Raw genomic sequence first — 19316 nt, 5'->3', positions numbered from 1 at the left:
AGGCGTCTTTGCTTACCTGAGAGAAACCAGAAGATCTCAAGATGAGCACAAGTCAGGAGCTTTGGTTGGAGTGTATAAAAATACAAACTAGTTTTATTTGGTTTTACAAAGTAAGTAATCTAAGAATGCAAAAAGTAAAATACAAAAAACTTCAGCAAAAAGTTAAAAAGCTAAAAGACTAAAGAAGAGTCTCAAAGAGATCTCAAAAAGCCTTATGGAAAAAGGAGGTCCTGCAAAAAGAAAAGGAACCTCGAGTCTCTCTTGGTCTTTCTTTTTTATAACTCTACAACTTCCTCTTATTCATATTACCACATATCGTTTATCTGCATCTATCTCCATTTAGCTATCTATCGGTTCTATCAGACTATCAGTTTCATGCTGATATTACTTTACTCAAAATAGTGACCTTTTCTTTATATGTCACTTACATCAGACTACGTGGAACTTTTGAACTTCTTCTTTTTTACATTTAAGATTAAATTTTAGGGATGTCTGCTAGGTGCAGAAAACCACAGCTTCTCCTTTGCCTCAGGTTATCTGATGGTTGTCTCTGTTTTTGATGTTTGTTTGTGTTTGTTTAAGTCATTCTTGACGGTTCAGATCTAGTTCAGTAGAAACTGCACAAATTGTTTAAATCCCCCACAAATGGTGCAAGACATTTAACTATGTTTAATTTGTCACCAATTAAAATGAAGTAAAATAGTCAGAAGTAGGCTTGAGTAGAGTTTGTCTCGGCCACATACAGTGGAACTTCCCACACTAGCCTACTACTACTGCCTGCTGTACTATGATAATGTATTAACAGCCAGCTTTAAATACAGGCCATGTATATAAATACTATTAAAACATTACAGACAGGCCTGGTTTTTCAGTAACATTTCTGTAGCCTCCTCAAACGCATACCATGATTTGAGGAATCGAGAATGAAATGTGATGCAATTAAGAAAATCTTTTCATTATACTTCACGCAATATTCCTAATAACTTGTCGACATCACCATACTGTACATCAATCTTTGCGTACGTTTGCTGGATGAGTAATGTGTGAGCAAGACTTAAGTTACGTGGGGTTTATTATGGAGACTGTGTACTTGTTTCTCCCAGTGTCCTTCCAAAAAAATATGGTCTGTGTATGTAATGTAATTCAGCCTTTTTCTCCACACGGTGGGGCAGTCAGCATGTGTGTGAGCAGAAGTCTGAGACACCCATGAAAAAGAAAACATCTCCATTCACAATTTCTTTTTTTACAATTTATTACTTTTACAGCACAAACTTTTGAGAAAACAAAGTTCTTTGTCATTTTTGTGTTACATTGCATTTGTTGTATGTGAATTGAATGGCAGATAAAACTTCATTCTTCAGTCTTCATTTCCAAAGCAAGTATGTGTATACTATTTCTGTTATCTTGTGAGTTTATAGTGACCTTATCTAATACGCCATCATCACATTCCCGTCGAATTCATCCTTGTTGTGAAATCTGCATCCTTCAAAACCTTTACAAAACTGTCACTGTAGTTGTGTTTTCGAGGCTTGACCTGTACATTCACATGTCGTGCTTTAAATGTCTCTTGGAGGCTTTTATTTATTTATTTATTTATTTATTTATTCATTTTAACTCATGTCACTCGTCACATGATGTAAACCGTGAGCCTCACCCTCCGAAGCTTTGAGCGCACCGGCGCTCTCCATCTTTCCTCTACTGCGGAGGAAGTGATGAGCCAGAAAGACCACCAGTACAATAAAAAAGACAGTGCACACTATTATCCCAACGAGACCCCCCACTGTCACGCCAGAGGGTCGACGTGTTGGCTCTGGATTTGGCACAAATGGTGTTGGTGCGAAGGTACCTGGAGCTGTGGAGCTGAATTCATAATCCTCGACTTCTTTGCAGTTTACCTGGTCAACTAGAGTGTATCCTGGTTTGCAAGAGCACACGAAGCTGCCAAATGTGTTTTCACAGCCTTGTTCACACTGATAAGAGGAGCATTCATCTATGTCTATGCAAAACGTATGGTCAGCTCTTTCCTCTGATATGTAGCCGTCAGGGCAGTAGCATTGGTACTTATTATTATGGTCGCATACCGCGGGGCATTCCACATCAGGGCAGTGGAGTTTACACTTATCAGGTGACTCTGGATCCACTTTATATCCTTCACTACAAGAGCAGTTGTAAGTACCAGGCCAGTTGTGGCACTCGTGCTCGCACGGAGCGGATTCGCACTCGTTCACGTCGACGCACAGTCCACCGCGCGGCTTGAATCCATCCTCGCAGACGCACTGAAACCCGCCAAGGGTGTTGATGCACTTGAAGTTCTCCCCAGGACACTGACGCTCGTCCTTGCAGTCGTTGAAGTCCACGCACGACTTGCCGTCCGGCGCCAGCTTATAGCCTTCGTTACACGTGCACGAGTGGGAGCCACCGATCTGGTAGCATACATGCTGGCAGTTCAGTTGCAGGCACGGGTCGTCTGTCGCAACCTCGCAGGTGACTTTATTCGCAGGGTTGACAGTTAGTCCCTGCTCGCAGTAACAGGTGGGATCGTTGTTGGAGTCCAATGCGCATTTGTGTTCACAGCCACCTTCTAGGATCTCGCAGGTCCATGGCGCCTTGAGCCACTGTTCGGAGAAGCACACGTATTTGGTCTCGGATGGCATCTTTATAGCGGTGCTTCCTTGGGGCAGAGACAGCAAATCCTCACCCTCAAACCCCATGGGAGTCCTGTAGGTCACAGACTCGCCCGGTGCAAGCACTAGACTTTTGCACGGATTAGTCAAGCTGTGCTCACAGAGAAACCCGTTCGTTTGTTCGCCGCAGGGTACTTGGGTCCATTTGAAACCGTCCTCTTCGGAAACTGAGACGCAGCGTGGAGAAGAGCAGCTGCTGTTAAAATTCTCCCAATTGAAGAAGTCACTTTCACTGTCATTGGTCACCCACTTATAGCCTCTCAGCGCAGCACCATTTTTTGGACAGCCGGTCGGTCGATGCAAACCGATCCAGTAGCGTCCCGTAAGGTTCCCCAACAAGAGAGGAAGAATATCATTGGATACAGACGAGCGCACTGTCATTAAGTGGCCATTTTTCTCTCTGCACTGATGCTGAGCGGTTGTGAAATCGCTGGGATCTTCAAACACCGTGAAACATTGGTTCCCAATGCAGTACCCGTTATTCGGCTGTATCCCACCGACTCTCCCCATCAGAACAGTCAACACGACGACAAACAGTCCCGTAGCATCCTTCATATTTGAACCTCGGTTGTGTCCGTTTAAGTTCTTGTACGTTCCAGCAGCTTACACGCTTGTTTGTATGAGTCAGTGTTTAGCTCGCCTTTATAACCCCCCAACTCCATGTTAGTGTCCCGGCGGAGGAAGGAAGTCGTTCTCAGCGAGCCGCGCTGCTTACTGTCTCACCACAAACTTTCTCTTCACCAGTTACAGCACGGCGGACCACATCCCCAAATTACGCACGGCTTTTACGCACATACGCACAAGGCCACGCGCACGTACGGGGGCATCTACCCAACGCCCCCCATTTGCAGTAGCCCCTCCCTGTGTGTGCAGCCAACCAGCTCCACTCTACACAAAATGTCAGTCTCAACTTGTCGTTTAGTTTCATGGTCAGTCTTTAAAACCCCCCTTTTCTTGAGGCGAGGTTAAAATGTACAGCTGAAACATAATTACACTCTTTCTAACGCATTTTCTGAGCATGAACGTCATTATATCTCAAAACAAGCAGAATAAGGAAGAAGTTAACACAATGAAAATCTTAAAACATATTGAAAACATTTTTTTTTTCATCATTTGAGACAACAGGTGTAGAAATACAGTAAGTGTAGCTATTTTTCCAAGATTAAATACATCACTCTCTAATGTGCGTATGTGTGTACTATAGGGGCTGCAGCCAACCCATGTACAGTGTGTGATGTGACATATGGAAAAGGGAGGAAACAGATAACAATGGAAGGGGGAGGGAAAGAAAGGGTTGGATGGGTGTTCGCAAGTTTTGCCTTCCATTTTTTTTTAAGAAACATTGTAAGTGTTCAGCTTCAACATCCAATTCATGTATATTTATCTACATAGTTCATTGTAGCCGGTCTCTGATGCTTCTCTGGTAACTACAAAGCATGAAAGCATGAAAACAAAGAGCAAAAAAACAACTTTTATGCTCCAATTTTTTATTGTTTTATCATTCAATAGTGATACATTCATCAACAAAAAAGCAAACATTGCAACAAGTGTAAGCTTGCAATAAGCCTGTCATACAGACATACAGTATAATGACCGAGCACAAATGAATGAGGCACAATTGTGTTTTCATACAGTGATGGCCTCCATTATATAAGTAGATCATAGCAGCACAGTTTTACATTCATGTTTAATTGATCTATTAAAGCCTGCAGCACAGCATCTGTGGCTCTAAGACCAGTTTGTTTATTATACAGTAAAATTAAGAACCTTCAACCCCATGCAAATGTCAGTGGAAGCAACTTACAGCCGTTATAACACCTCAGAATAATAAGTGAATACGGTAGCATTGCATCTCTAATGTTCTGACGCATAAAAAACAACTAAACTGTAATTCCTTTCAGTTTTAAATGACCCCCGTTTTATTCGCTATCAGCAATACACCTTTAATGGAGTGTGGGGGCTCCATGTTAACTGTTTTCCCCCAGAAAATCAAGCCCTGAAGAATCATGGGTTAAAGTTCAGATATATGAGAATATGGATCATTCAGAAAAATGAAACCGCTTCACTCTGTCAGTGTTGTTGGCATTTAGAAATACTGACTGACTTGTCTGTTTCAAAACTAGATATAGTCTACTGTATATCTAGCTGAAACGTCATAAATCCAAACCCATGAAATACAGATGTGTTTCATGAGCAAATCAGTCATTACGAGTCATTGTGTCCATGAAACCCACAAAGACACTAACAATGTGCATTTGACCTTAAAGAGAACTCTTCTTCTGGCTCCTTTTATCAACTCTAAAGACTTATAGTGTTATTTTATCAAAGAATAAAAACCATAAAGACCTTACTGAAGTAGTTCATAAATATGTCAATAAGAAATATGTGGAATATGACATTATTTGTACTACATGAAAATGCAGTCAAGCAAAGACCAAGGCACTCTGTTACATTAAATGACTAAAACCGAGGGCCGTATTTTTGAGATTAGTGTTCTTTAAATTTAAAGTTTACACTGATGGATTTGTCGCATGTTTGAGAAAAGTACACCATCACTGGAAAAAAAAGTGTACATACCAACTTTTAGTACCATTACTATTAGACTTTTTCTGTGTAACAGCATCTCATTTGTCACATCTTACTCTAAGGATAGATCCAATTGAGAAAAAAAGCCACCAATTTTCCTATTTTGGTAACAAAAAGGTAAACTAAGAACTCTTGTAGGTTATAATCATAAAGCAAACAAACCCCAATATAAAAGAGAAAAAACCCCATTAAGAAAACATTAAACTGTTAAAATCCTCATATCTTTATGGGCATTCACTGCTATGATGTATACAGTATGTGGTTTATTGAGTGTCCCATTAACCCTGCCTATGGATAACTGTGAAGAAGTCCTATACAGTAAATGTGCCGATTCTGAGGAACCAAAACAGTGCAATGTGACAAAAGAGGAAGGTCGAAAAGCAGCATATATGTCTTCATCAGTGTGGTTAAAGTCTTTGTGAGTCGTTTTTAAACTGTTTGTCGAAGGATAATCTCTTATACGTCTCCGTGGTAACCTGCTGCAGATAGAAAATATCCATATCTGGCCTTTTGAGGGAGGAAAGCTCAAGTTTGCCGCAACGTTTGACCACGTATCGGACCGCGCAACACAGTAGCACTGCGCTCATCGCGAAGAACAAGGTTATACCCAGGATGCTGCCGGTCTTGACGTAAGACGGTAGTGCGGCTGGTTGTGCACTGGCTGGTATGACTGGTGGGGCTGGTGAGGATAGTGGAGCTGAGCCCGATCCATCATCATTGTCCTCCGTGTCTACACACCTGAAACTACCAAATAAATTTTCACACCTCTGACCAGGACAATGTTCCTGACTGTCACATTCGTTGATGTCGGTGCAATAGATGGTGTTGTTTTGAAGGTCCTGAACGTAGCCTTCAGGGCAGAAGCAACTCGGCTCCCCCTCGGCCTGAGGGATGCATCTGGCCAGGCAGTCTCTCTCGGTGCAGACCATCTCACACTTGGTGGGGTCCTTCGGTGATACCCTGTACCCCTTGCGACACTGACACCCATAAACCCCGTTGGATTTTTCACAGTTGAGGTGCTCACACCGCTCACAGATTCTCATATCCACACACTTTCCATCCTCTTCGTTGTAGCCATGTTTGCACTTGCACTCATAACTTCCCTTGGTATTCTCACACTCCTCACCCTCACCTGTGCAGGGGCTATTCTCCTCGCACTCATTAACGTCCACACAGTTCTTCCTATCCTTCGCCAGCCTGTAGCCTTTCTCGCACCTGCACACGTGAGTGTTGCCCTCCTTATGGCACTGCTGCGCACAGTCGGCGCACGGACCTTTGATGCAGGTGATGCCGTTGGGATGGAGAGTTTGCCGTGCGGGACAGATGCAGGATTTTGATGTAGAATTGCAGCCGTACTCACAACCGCCACCCAACACCTCGCAATTCCAGGGAGCCCGCAACCATTTCATTTCGAAACATAGATGCTTCGTGTCCGGATATCTGTCACCAACCTTTACCACTACGGCGGTGGTTCCTTGTGGAAACACCTCCGAATCCCTCACCTCGAAGTTCGTATGCGTGGTGTACTTCACCTGTGCGCCCCCGCCTGCCTGCACGGTACTGCAAGGCTTCTCAAATGTAAATTGGCACAGAAACCCGTTCAGTTTCTTCTGGCACGGCTCCTGCTGAACTGTGACGTTAAGTCCCATCGGCGCGGAGACTGAGGTACAGTTCTGGCGACCTGTTGCTGCTTCATCCGCGGTCGATCTGTTGCCAAACGGTTCCAGCCAGTAAGAACCGCGGAGCCCGCTGACTAAACTCTCCGATACATGTGTCGACATTCCCTTGATCAACTCTCCGCCAAAGTTTTTGCAGCTTCTCTGCGCGCCTGAAAAGTCCATGGGATCCAGGAAAATTGCAAAGCACTGATTCCCTGCGCAAAGTCCATGCTGCGAGAGGACCGTTTCCTCCAGTCCGCAGAGGAAAATCACACAAACAAGTAGTGCGTTTGTTGTAGGAGTCATGATGTCGATGTTTGAAAAAATGACGATGGTGATAAACCTCTGTGTTCGACGATCCGAAGCTGGTATAGTGACTGAAAGCTCCACATAGTCCTTATTTATACTGTACAACCGTATTTTTTTTGTCGACCTACAAGGAAGGAAGTTCCGTCCTTTCCAATGGTTTAGGCCCCGGTCTGCTTACTCAACCCCTACGCTGCCCAAACTCCTTATCTCAAAGGGACGAGGCCATCAAAACACACACACACACACACACACACACACACACACACACACACACACACACACACACACACACACAGTGCGCGCACGTGCACTTTTAATAAGAAGAGGATGAACAAAATCCCTCCCAATCCAACCCTTTCCCATGGGTGACACTTTCATTTCTTTCCCTTTTTCCCCTCTCCTATGATACTCCTGCCGAAATCTCGTTGGATGAGAGATCTGTCAAAAAGAAATGAGTAAATAAATAAATAAAATGAAATAAAAAAAGGACATGTAGGTCATAATCTTTACTCGTATTTCTTGTCACGATATGACGTATGTCGTATTGTTTGTTGAAGCAAATTGTTTATTGTAAAAACGATCTCCTGTATAGCTTTCTCCGTTTGAAATGAAATATTAACAAGTTAGGGAGCTCCTGCTTTGGTGCACCTACAGTTTAAAGAGTGTCAAGAGAAATATATGCTGACACTAATTTCATGTTTCAGTTGAAAAAATATTATCATCCTGGCAGGATAACTGAATAAGAAAAGTATGGAGACAGTTGAAATAAGTTGGTATATTGCGGGCAGGAGGGTATTTTCAAGTGACCACATAATATAAATCATTGGATTTCACCTAATTACTCAACATCCTGTTGAATATACATTTTAAGGAAATGAAGATCAGAGCAGCTTTGATGTGCTCCAATACATGTTCCTCTTACTTCATACATTTTTATTAACAAATTAAGATTTTTACATATAAAATATATGATCAAATCACAAAATATAAGATGTTGTCATATTTTAAGCTACATTATTACATAAAGTTGTCAGATTTTGCACCACCTGGACCAGATACAGACTTAAAAATGCTGCTTACATCTAACAATCAATAATTTAACACAATGTAGGGGAACACTGCTGCAAATTTAAACTTTGTCTTTATTAGTGGCCTTTATTGCTTACACTTTCATACTTCCAGTTAAAGTTGCACTGATCAATATTTTTGTATTAACAGCTCATCACTTAACTACGTGTAATGTGAAAGGTGTTGCTTGAAGTGACGAACCCACAGAGAATTATCACCAAACTTGCAATTCACCTCTGCTCTATGAAGCATTTTAACATCTTTCAGCTCATTTTTTTTTGGTTTTATTGCCCGCAACTTTACTGTTTTGGTTCAGTCTCACTGCTCTCATCAATCTCATTTCCTCAGACTAGCTGGTGAACACAGAGTGCAACATTTAAAGAACCAGATATTTCCCTCGGTAGTTGTTAGAGAGCAAAATAGAACTAGAAGAGAGACAGACTGGAATCAATCAAAAGGCCAAAACATGAGTCCAAATGAACACTAATGTTGTTCCATGTTTGCTGGATGTATAAATAGGGGAACTGTTTGAGAACATATTACATGTTACATATTACATATTACATGTTCATCATTATAACAAAATGATGATATGACAATACTGTATTTTCTGCTGTTTCTGCTGCCCCCAAGTGGACAGAATGACACATTGGAGCGTTTTCTAATCAGGTACCTCTTAAAGCAGTAAACATAGTTTGTCAAATCACTGTTAAAAAATAATTAGGTTTTATGATGTGACAACGCTGTGGTTAGGTTAGTTGCAAAAACCATTTGGTCAGGGTTAGGGCAAGATTGTGGTTTGGGTTAAGATGATCACTTGAAATGGGATGTGGATTAAAGTTACTACTTCCTTAAAGTTATGCAAGTTTCATCATCATGGCAAGAATCATAGTTACGTTTTTTTTAAAAACTGTCTCGATTTGCGGTTGCAATCAGCGGTCTCTTGCAGCAAGGTCCACCAAGTCCACTTTTTGCAGGTTAGGCTCTAACTATCCACCCAACCTGTCACCTCTGAATATGGAAATTTGTCACCTCATGTAGGTGTCATCCGAACGGCGTCGCTCAAGTATAACTATAGGTCGTTTTTGGCGACTGATATTACAACCTATTGTATTGTTTTTCTTAGGAGGACAGGCTCCTTCCAGGAAAGACACTGATTCATGGTTTTGGTAGGTGGACGAATTTCCTTTAGGTATAATAATAACCACGATGGTCGCCACACTATTGTCCAACTTATTGTCGATCTAAATCAATCATCATTGTTAAACCGTTCAATCACCTCTGTGGGGCTGGAAGAGGAGGAATGGAGCTGCCTTCTACTTTCCTCAGGGGGGGAAAATGACTGGACTGTGAAGAGGAAGTAAGAACAAGAGGCCACATGCCTCCCACAGACACAGGGGCAGAAACAAAACGTGATGAAAACCACATTACGTAAATCAGTTCTGCACACTTTAATTACTCAAGCTACTGTGGAGTTTTGGTTGGAGTGGAAGTGCAGGAATGTGATCACGTCCGATTGATACCCTCCCAAAGTGACAAATAGTGAGTCAGTGGATGTAACGTCAGATGAACCATATGTTTCAGTGTAGTAGAGTAAGGAAATTAGTTTCTAAATGAGTACTAGCCATAACCAGAGCAGAGTCTAGATTTGTATTCTGATACCCGAAAATGGACAAATCACTTTCATAACAAACATTTTAGCACTGTGCACGTTTTATTGTGGTGATTGCTATTTCTGTGCCTCCTTGATGAGAGTGGGTGTGGTGGGATTGAACGGGGTGGAGGGGATGTGACCGAGGTATGCAGGGAAGGGAATTCTTTGTATATGCAGTGGAAACAAAATAATCAGTTCATTGGTTGGTTTTTTTTTCAATTTTAACATTCTGACTGTTGCCAGGATCCATGGCAGTGGGTGGCACGGGTTCAGTCCAATACCTTTCGCTGTGTGTCACATCTTAACATGAGGTCTTGGTGACACAACCCAGTGCGGTCAGTCTCCATAAATATTATTTATCTGATATCGTATCTATCTGTACTGCCCACAGTTTACCCAGTTTACCCAGGGGAGTTTTCAAGATGTGCCTTAAGATTGTTTGTTTCTCGGAAACAAAAGCCTGTTCTTTCCAGGCGTCACTTTCACTCTGTTTTCACAAAGAAACTATGCAACATGGTCACTTTGACAAGGTTCGGTGTCAGTGCCACTAACAACATCCTGAGTACAGCCTTGTTTTCTGTTCAGTTTTTGTGACATTGCTTCATACATGTGGACCTTCTTGTTAAAGCAGCTCCCCTTTGCCTGCTCATTTCCTGCCGCCTGATATATGACCAAATGTTAAGGTCAGCTGTATTATCTTGTTGGTACAGCGCAGTGAAAACAAGGCACATGCAGTTATAATACCTGTCTGTGTGAATCTGCCAGACCCCCCCTCATCAATAACATCAATCAACTGGCATCAATGCAGAGTTTTCCAACTCTTTTTTCAACCTATAGTCTTTTTCACAGCAGTTGCCAATGGTGTTAAGACTACAGAGAGTGTGTGAGAGCAGTCACCCTGCCAGAGGAGGAAAAGGAAGGCGTTTCCATGTCCTTGATGAGGATCAAAGGAAGGAGACGTGATGTTAATTTAGCCGCACACACACACACACACACACACACACACACACGCACACACACACACACACACACACACTCAGACGCCTGCGTATACAGATAGAGGCACAAAAAAAGTAGAAGCTGATATAGAAATGTGACTAACCTCTGTTACAAAAATACACACACACATAGGCGTTAGACTTTGATTTATTCCTCGCCCTTTGTCACCCTCACCCTGAGGAATTGACTAAGCTCTGTCAATATTTCATAGGGTGGCACCGGTGGAAACACACACGCACACACACACAGTATGGAGGGTGAGAGGAGTCATGAAAATACTAATACTATACTAATACTAATAGTGCTCATGAATCAACCCTACTACATGCACATGTATATTCATCTGCATCTTAATCTTTTTTTTTTCATTAATACACATAAATGTCCACATGCGTGTGAGCCTTCAAACGTAACAGCAGAATATCTCCTGTTTCCTGCAGGAAGGGTTTTTATTACATGACGCATTAAACATAAAAAAATCTGGGTCATATTTACTAAGTTTATCACTTTGTGATTTGACATGTGTAATATTCTATCATATATCCAGACAGAGACTTGGAACATACAGACTTCAGTCACTGAACATCAGTAATGTTTCTAAAGTTTCTTATATATGGTTTATTGTACCTACTCAACAGTGAGTTAATTATATTTTTCTCAGTATAATGTTTCTGGATTATTGGATTGGAGACTATAAAGGCAGGTGTGCCTAACAATGCAGAGTGAAGGTCTCTGGCACAACTTCACCTGCTTCCAAGGTGCACAGAGAAGGGAAATAAGTCTAGAAAGATGAGAACTCTTGCAACACTTATAGTATGAGGAACAACTTTATAAGTTGACCGACGCGTTTCGGCTTGTGGCCTTCACCAGGGATGACGCATCTGTCAACTAATAAAGTTATTCCTCAAACTACAAGTGTTGAGGGAGTTCTCATCTTTCTAGGTGTGCCTAACAACCCATGGTGAAATATCAAAACACTCTAATCTTACCATCAGTAAATGATTAAGGAGAGGGAGACAGCTGTGCGCACCACATTCTCAGGGTGAACTCTGGTTATGTGCGCAGTCGATTTTTGTTTTACGCACACGGTTTAAAGCTATAAACGTGCTGGAGATAGTTAGATAACTGTGGAAGAACAGACTCATATCGAACGTGTGCATTAATGAATTGATTTTTTTAACAACATCCCAAACTGTGAATCTGTGTTAATGTGTGTTTCATTTAAATTCACAGATTTAGTATAAAAGTTGGCAGCGTGTGATGCTGAACTTGAGTTCTATCAAAAGTTAACTTTATTATCACACTTTACATTTGAGTGTAGTAGTTCTGCTTTCTGTTGAGATACAGAATAAAATGAAGGTGAAGCCACTCCGGGTGAGTGAAAATGAAGCGATAACGTTCAATCATAATGAACCATTTCTGTTCTAGTTTTCAACCAACAGCCAATTGATTCTACCAATTTATTCTGATGAGAAAAATAAAGCCTCAATACAGAGACAGGATTAGTGTCCTCTACATATTTATACCCATGGTGCACACTAAAACCATCTTTTTTTTATGTAGGCTAACTTTTCATTTACTTTTACAATAAAAAGATGAAAAGACCATCCCTTGTTCTCTGGAAAAAGTCATAACCCTTAGCCTTTTCTGTCCCCTCAGGGTTCAGTCACTCAACTTCCATATGATATTACTAAAATGTCTCGGCAAGGAAGGTGTCCTTATATGGGTTATGATGCCATCTAAGTCCGGGGGAATCCTTGATGCTCTATTCCACTGTGGAGCTGGCTGTTTTGATAGATTGATGAGAGAGACTCTGGACAGGATGCACACTGACAGTCACTACAAGCCTATAAAATTACACTGAGAAAAATAGCCACAATAAAAAAGTAGCTACAATATAAAAGTATGCCAATATGACAATAGATAGAATATCATGTGTAACTTCCATTATGATGTGGTGATGTTTCAAGTAACGTGGTATTTTAATGACTCCTGTCAACACACCCACACACACCCAAATACAGAGGGCATGTGACCTGACGGATGACCTATCCTTTGCCACACATCCTTTCCAGAGAGTGGTTCGTCATTATGTAAACACATACACATCAAAAAAGATCTCGTGATTTTTATTTCACTAGTACAACTCCGGTTTCCTGGGAAAAATAACATTTGTACATCTCGGAGTGTTTTTTCTGTATCTGATACAGTTTATATAGTGGAAATTTTGACTTTAGGCAGAACCTTTTCTGTCATACTTTATTCAGTTTTGCTTGAGTTTTGGATGGTTTTGTAGGTTGTGTGTCTATATTAATATACCACATTCTCCTCTATATAAAATCCCATACACCAGGTAATGTTTCCTCCCATCATCGGCCATCACAGAAACAGGCCTCGGACAGAGGCAGCTCTGTGATAGCTTCCTCGTTTTCAAGCAGAGGAGCATTTTTGCTTGGTTGCATGCCACATTTTTGGATTACCATGCTTACAAAGTGATGATTGATTGAATATAGAACTGTTTATAAAGCACAATAAGACATATATGATCATTTTTTAAATTTGTACCATTAAACTCACCTCACTTCTGCTAAATATGGGAGACGTCCTATGGATTTATATGGTTTTTAATCTCTACATTTAGTCTCATTTCGTTGATATCCTAGAGCTTGGTTATGAATAAGAACAATTAATGCAATATTTTTGAACACAGTAACTTCCGATAGGAAAGCTTTGAGTCACCGTCAGTGACTAGTACAGCAACTACTATTATTACAGTGACATGAAGTGACCATTTAAAACATTTCTTCAAGTTTAATATGTTCATCGTTATCAAGATCCAAAATAAGATGTGCCTCATTTACGGTTAAATGGTTGCTCACTGCGGTTACCCAAGAATAACATGTGAGCAAGCTGGAGGAACTTCGATAAATTGATATACTGATGAAACAAAACAGCAAGAAACGATCAGTGTAATTTCGAGCCATGCTGTATCCAACATGATATTACTATGAATATTTATTATATTTATAGGCCTTCTGTGTTGGATACATATTAACATTTATCAATATATCACAGTACAGCCAACGTATGTCAATAGCAATTAATCAAACTGATATTCAATGCAATACATTGTGCTCCAAAGGTATTTTTTTGGAATGCCTGTTTTCTTCAACTTAATTTGTACAAGGAAACCAGAGCCAGAAATTATTTATGCAACCATTTCCTGTGTGCCACTTAAAATCTCTTTCATAACCGCAGAGAAATAAACTCCAGAAAGAAAATCCATCATTGTCAGTCTTACAAGAACCAAGAATTTCATCCCAATATGTGAATCTATTTTTGTTTTACTTACCTGCTACGGCATCTTATTTTGGTCACTAGTATAATAATAAACCTGTCTTGGAAAACTGACGTACAGTATGAGTTTATAACCTTCTTCGTCTTCGTCTTTTGTTTTTCGAAAACACTGTGTGCACTTTCATTGTTGTCCATATCCCGAACGGAGCGGGTCAGGATGAAAACAGAGATGTAACAGAGGACAAAGTTGTAAAATATTCTGCTTGTTTGACCTGAAATCTTGTGCTATCACCCAAGACTCCCGAGGGGGAATTTCCTGCCATTGAGACAGTGGATATACCTTTCCCCTCCTTGGGCGTCAACACAGGACATGATTTACACCGCGAGTATTTATCTATGTGTCTCAGAGGGTGAAACACAATATCCTCACAGTAAGTTCCTCACAGGTCGGTGAGGGTTGACAGAGGAAAGCAAGACGCACCCTTTGCCAAAATATCAAAACCACTTCCCAAGATATGTTGGTTTGAAGGAATGTCAACATAATTTTGACATGATTTTGTAAACATTACTTAGGGAGTTGTTAGGATTACATCAGGTTGCAGTTAGAAATATGAAGAAACTTGGATATGAGCAGATACAAACTGTGTTTTTGTATTTCTCATCCTAATAGTGTATGCAAAATGGTCAAAGAGAGCTTTTCGGATTATTGTCGATAGCTCTCTAATTTTCTCCAACACATGTTTAATTCATTTATTTAATATATTTAATTTATTCAATATTTGGTCAATAGCTTTTTCATTTTACATCCTGACAGTTTAAAACAACTTTCATCTGGGCCTTTATACATCAACATGATCTAACAGGATGACAAATTAATAATTTAAGGACCTTTCACCTGTTTTTTGTATACATACAAAAATCATTTATATTTTTCCACTGTTAAAATCTCTTGTTCTATATCCACCATTCATTTAAACTCAGACCATAAAGAGTCACACTACTTATACTTTTTTTTTATTGTCTCCAAGGTGGGGTTTCCATACAAATAATACTTTATTATTTTATATATGTATGAGGAGTATGTAGATTAAATAGAAAACAATTTACTCTACTACTACTTTAAAACAAGCATTATTAGGTTAAAGGGGACATATTATGCACATTTCCAGGTTTATATTTTTGATCTGGGTCTTGAATATCTTTGCATGATTTACAATTCAAAAAAGTCCTTACTATCTTATACTGACCTTTTATACTGACTCCTCAGTTCAGCCTCTGTCTAAAACAGGCCGTTTTAACTCCTGTCTCCTTCTTTTTCTTCTTTTTGTTCCAAATGTCAACCTCTCAAATACATCTCTACATGTTGGAGCCGAAATCCAATACGAAATATGTGACTGGACAACACGAACAACCCGCAGAAAAAACCTAAGCTAACTATGCTGTTTACTATGCTTTAGCTCGCAGCTGCCCAATCTAAAGCGAGAACAATGCTTTGTTAGGGTTAATAAATCCTTTGTTATGCACTTATTAACACTACTATGCTTTTCACAGCTCCTCCATCTGGAATAAGAGCTACATGTTGTCAAGGTTGGTAAACTGTGAATAAAATATTAAATATAAATACAATATTTTAGCAGCAGGGCCGGCTCTAGGCTAGATCAGGATTTGGTGACCCCGAATAATTGGCTGAACTTTCCTGCTTCAGAGAGTGGTGTACATAAGATGTCCCTTCTCCAGCATCTGGGGGCTTCTGCAAATATTTCCTCATTGCATCTGGACACTTTTAGAGTAGATAGATACAAGCAAAAACATGTAACAGCAGAGGAGGACAAACAACTGCTGTAGCCTGTTGCACCAGCTGTGTATAAGTTCGGTCTTAGTTCAAGTAAATTATTGCTAAGTTGTGATTAATGCATTACTGAAACAAAAGTGGTTAGACCATGGAGATAAGTTACAACATATCTCTAAGTAAGACCTAAATATTTACACACATGGCCCAAGGGTCGGTGTAAATCAAAAAATGTCACAGAACTCACTGATGCTAAAACAGCAGTTTTTCTGCCACACAGCATAATTTTTTCATTACATTACTACATTTATTTGACAGCTTCAGTTACTTTTCAGATGAAGATTTAACACAATAGATAATATAACAAGCTTTTGACATCTTATAAAAAGCAGTGTGTAGTCGGGGTCACATGTCACATGTCTATGAGTTGTTAACAGCTCCACCAAATAGTGATTTTTCCCTCTAATCTTCTCACATGCTTTCATTTCAATAAATGTTCAAATGATCCAATATTTCACCAAAAAACAAAAAATGTTAACATGTTTCTTAAAAGTGCTTATAAATGTCTTATAATCTAACAATAAATGTGTTTATGATGCTATTATTAACAATTACATAGTCTTATTAACACATAATAATTTTAATAACCATCTTATAAGGACTTATAAAAGCCTTATTACCTATTAACTAACACTTATTACAAGGACCTTAATATAAAGTGTTACCTGGCCGTTTATGGGTGTGTACAATGAGTCGCTGTCAGCTCGTCAGCAAGGTAGCTAAAAACATTGCAAACAAAGCGCTCAGCGCAGGTTGAAGCCCTGGTTTTTGACTAGCAGGTAGAGTTTCTACATACATCAAGTTAACATCAAGTTGGGGAACTTTGACCATGTTTAACATAACATCCAACATCATAAATCATCGTATAAATAACAGAAAATCACACAAAGCATGATACGTCCCCTTTAAGATTAGTGAAAGATTGTGGTTATGGTTAAAATAAACAAGCACTAACTAATGTTAGGAGACAGGAAGTGAACAGTAGTCTAGTGTCAGATGCTTTGTTTGCCTATCTAACCACCACCAACCTCCTGCAAATATATATATAAAAAGAAACGACAGCCATTATTTGCACGGCTGTAACTGTTTCACCAAACGATCAATGCTGTCACTTCTACTTCACAACATTAGAAAAATAATAGGCAGTGTCCACTGCAATCTATATCTGAGAGTAGATGCAGAACAGGACAGTTATAGTAGATGTTAATGACTGTCACACTGCAGCTGCTCTCTTCATGCCAGAGTTAATCGCTGGAATCTACTGAATTGAACAGTCCTCATCTCACATAAAGCCCGATTATTCGCAGTTGGTGTGTTTTGGCTTTGAGAGAAGCAGTGAACATGCCAAATGGAGGAATGTATTCTTCTGGAGACACTAGAGCTCCTCTCCCAGTCCTAACATCACCTCCTCCGTACAGGAAATCACAGCAAGAATTTGCAGTTTATTGCCTGTTTTCATTTACAGCTTGGAAAACAGCGGAGAGGCATGCTCAGACACAATGTAGACTTATTGGCACAACTAACTGTTCGCTTCATTTCCTGCTATTGTGCTTCATGTTTGAAAGGAGCAAAGTAAGCAGGTGACTGAACACACTTTCTAAAAGCTTCTATGAAACAAGTAAAGGAACACTTTACAAGCTGAAAACTCTGGCCGTTCTTATGTGATGACAGATGCAGATGCCCTGAAGATAAAGTATCTGACCTACTATAAAACTAACAAATACACTGAGGATCCCCCAAAAACTCCACAATAAATATATAATATATGTAATATCTTCATATAAGCATTTATAGAAACACTGTTTGCAATTTCTAATTTCATTCAATTCATAAAGAAATGCTGTCAAAACTACTTTTTTTTTTCCAGTTTTAGTTCAGTTATTGGGGTTAAAGTGACATCATGTAACTTTTGAAATACCATAATGACGTTACAGCCTTGTGGTCTGGAATGACTATTAGCTCATGGTGACTAATGTTGGTTAATGTTAGCAAACATTTGTTAGAATCTGTTGTGCAACGTCACACCTGCGTTTGATCACTGACGTTATCTTGTGCAACTGTTACACAAAACATTTCAGCTGTTTTTTTTATCAAAGAAGTAAATGCAAACACTTTGTACCACCTACTTATTGCCTCATTCCACTGACTTTCATCCAGATCACATAATGATGTCTTTTAAAGCTGCACTGGTCAATATTTTCATATTTACAATGAATCAAATAACTTTGTGCATTGTGAAAGGGGTCACAGAATTGCTGACATTCTCTTCAGCACTAGCCTTTCAGCAACTTTTAGCTAGTTGTTTGTATTCGGCTTGCAAACTTGTGTCCAGAAGCTGCTATTTAGCTAAAAAACTGCTGTATGCTAACTGCCCCATATGGCAGACAGACACCAGCTACTAGCTACTAGCTACTAGTTGGTGAACATAGAGGAGCCAGATATCTTTCTGAGGAGTTGTAGAGACCAAGACAGAGCTAAAAGGAGAGACGTTTCATCAGTCAACAGAAACAACACTCCAAATTAATGCTAATGTTGAATGTATCAACTTTATAAAACATAAAACATGCTTTACATATAACAAACATACAAACTTTTTTTTTTGCACAAATTACAATAACATTTCCAGGAAATTAGGCAGAAACACCTGCAGCTTACATTACTGTTTGTTAGTCACTTGTCTTTGCAAAATAGCTTCATGAAACAAAGACAGCTCTGCTCTGTGTTTCTTGTGTTAATTTCCCAAAAAATAATGATCTTGACGGATTCATTGCAAGGAACATCCATCTCATTGTGTTTGCAGCGCACATAAACAGGCTCCTCTGTGCCTCTTTACAAAGCCCCGTAACACTGGCGTTTCCTCTCAGCTTTCCTCCGCGCTGTTCCTAGTCCCACCTGGGATGCCGCTGCCCAGTAAAAGATGGATGCATTGAGGGATGGACAGGAACACCCCTACTCTGTTCTTTCTACCTCTGCACTAATAAGACTTGCCCCCAGAGGAGGCCAGCTTGGCCGGCTGACAGAAATATTCTGAACTGTACATGACCCCAAAACAATAAAGAGCACTCTGGACCCTGTAGGGTCGGTGTAAGCGCCAGTCTCCCACTCACACAAACATATTCATTTTTCATTTTATACTCTGTTTTCAGCTGTCTCCGATTTCCGTGTTCTGCAGCTCCCGTGTTTTATACCGGGGCACATGCACACACTATTTT

At 40.0% G+C, this 19316-nt stretch overlaps 2 protein-coding genes across 2 annotated transcripts; both read right to left on the bottom strand.

Annotated features, from left to right (window-relative positions):
* Positions 1 to 1240: 1240 nt before the first annotated feature.
* Positions 1241 to 3443, bottom strand: LOC121882468 (thrombomodulin-like). Its single transcript, XM_042390748.1, has one exon. The coding sequence runs from the start codon at positions 3237 to 3239 to the stop codon at positions 1611 to 1613; it is 1629 nt and encodes a 542-aa protein (XP_042246682.1). The 5' UTR covers positions 3240 to 3443; the 3' UTR covers positions 1241 to 1610.
* A 592-nt stretch (positions 3444 to 4035) lies between these two features.
* On the bottom strand, positions 4036 to 7431 carry LOC121882415 (thrombomodulin-like). Its single transcript, XM_042390671.1, has one exon. The coding sequence runs from the start codon at positions 7232 to 7234 to the stop codon at positions 5678 to 5680; it is 1557 nt and encodes a 518-aa protein (XP_042246605.1). The 5' UTR covers positions 7235 to 7431; the 3' UTR covers positions 4036 to 5677.
* Between the last annotated feature and the right edge of the window lie 11885 nt (positions 7432 to 19316).

The sequence above is a fragment of the Thunnus maccoyii genome, chromosome 17, assembly GCF_910596095.1.
Source record: "Thunnus maccoyii chromosome 17, fThuMac1.1, whole genome shotgun sequence".
Lineage (NCBI taxonomy): Eukaryota > Metazoa > Chordata > Actinopteri > Scombriformes > Scombridae > Thunnus > Thunnus maccoyii.
The sequence above is the reverse complement of the archived record's forward strand: the minus strand, read 5'-3'. Positions and strand labels throughout refer to the sequence as shown.

Excerpts from the sequence above, each read along its gene's own strand:
- LOC121882468 (XM_042390748.1), bottom strand. The coding sequence starts at position 3,239 with ATGAAGGATGCTACGGGACTGTTTGTCGTCGTGTTGACTGTTCTGATG.
- LOC121882415 (XM_042390671.1), bottom strand. The coding sequence starts at position 7,234 with ATGACTCCTACAACAAACGCACTACTTGTTTGTGTGATTTTCCTCTGC.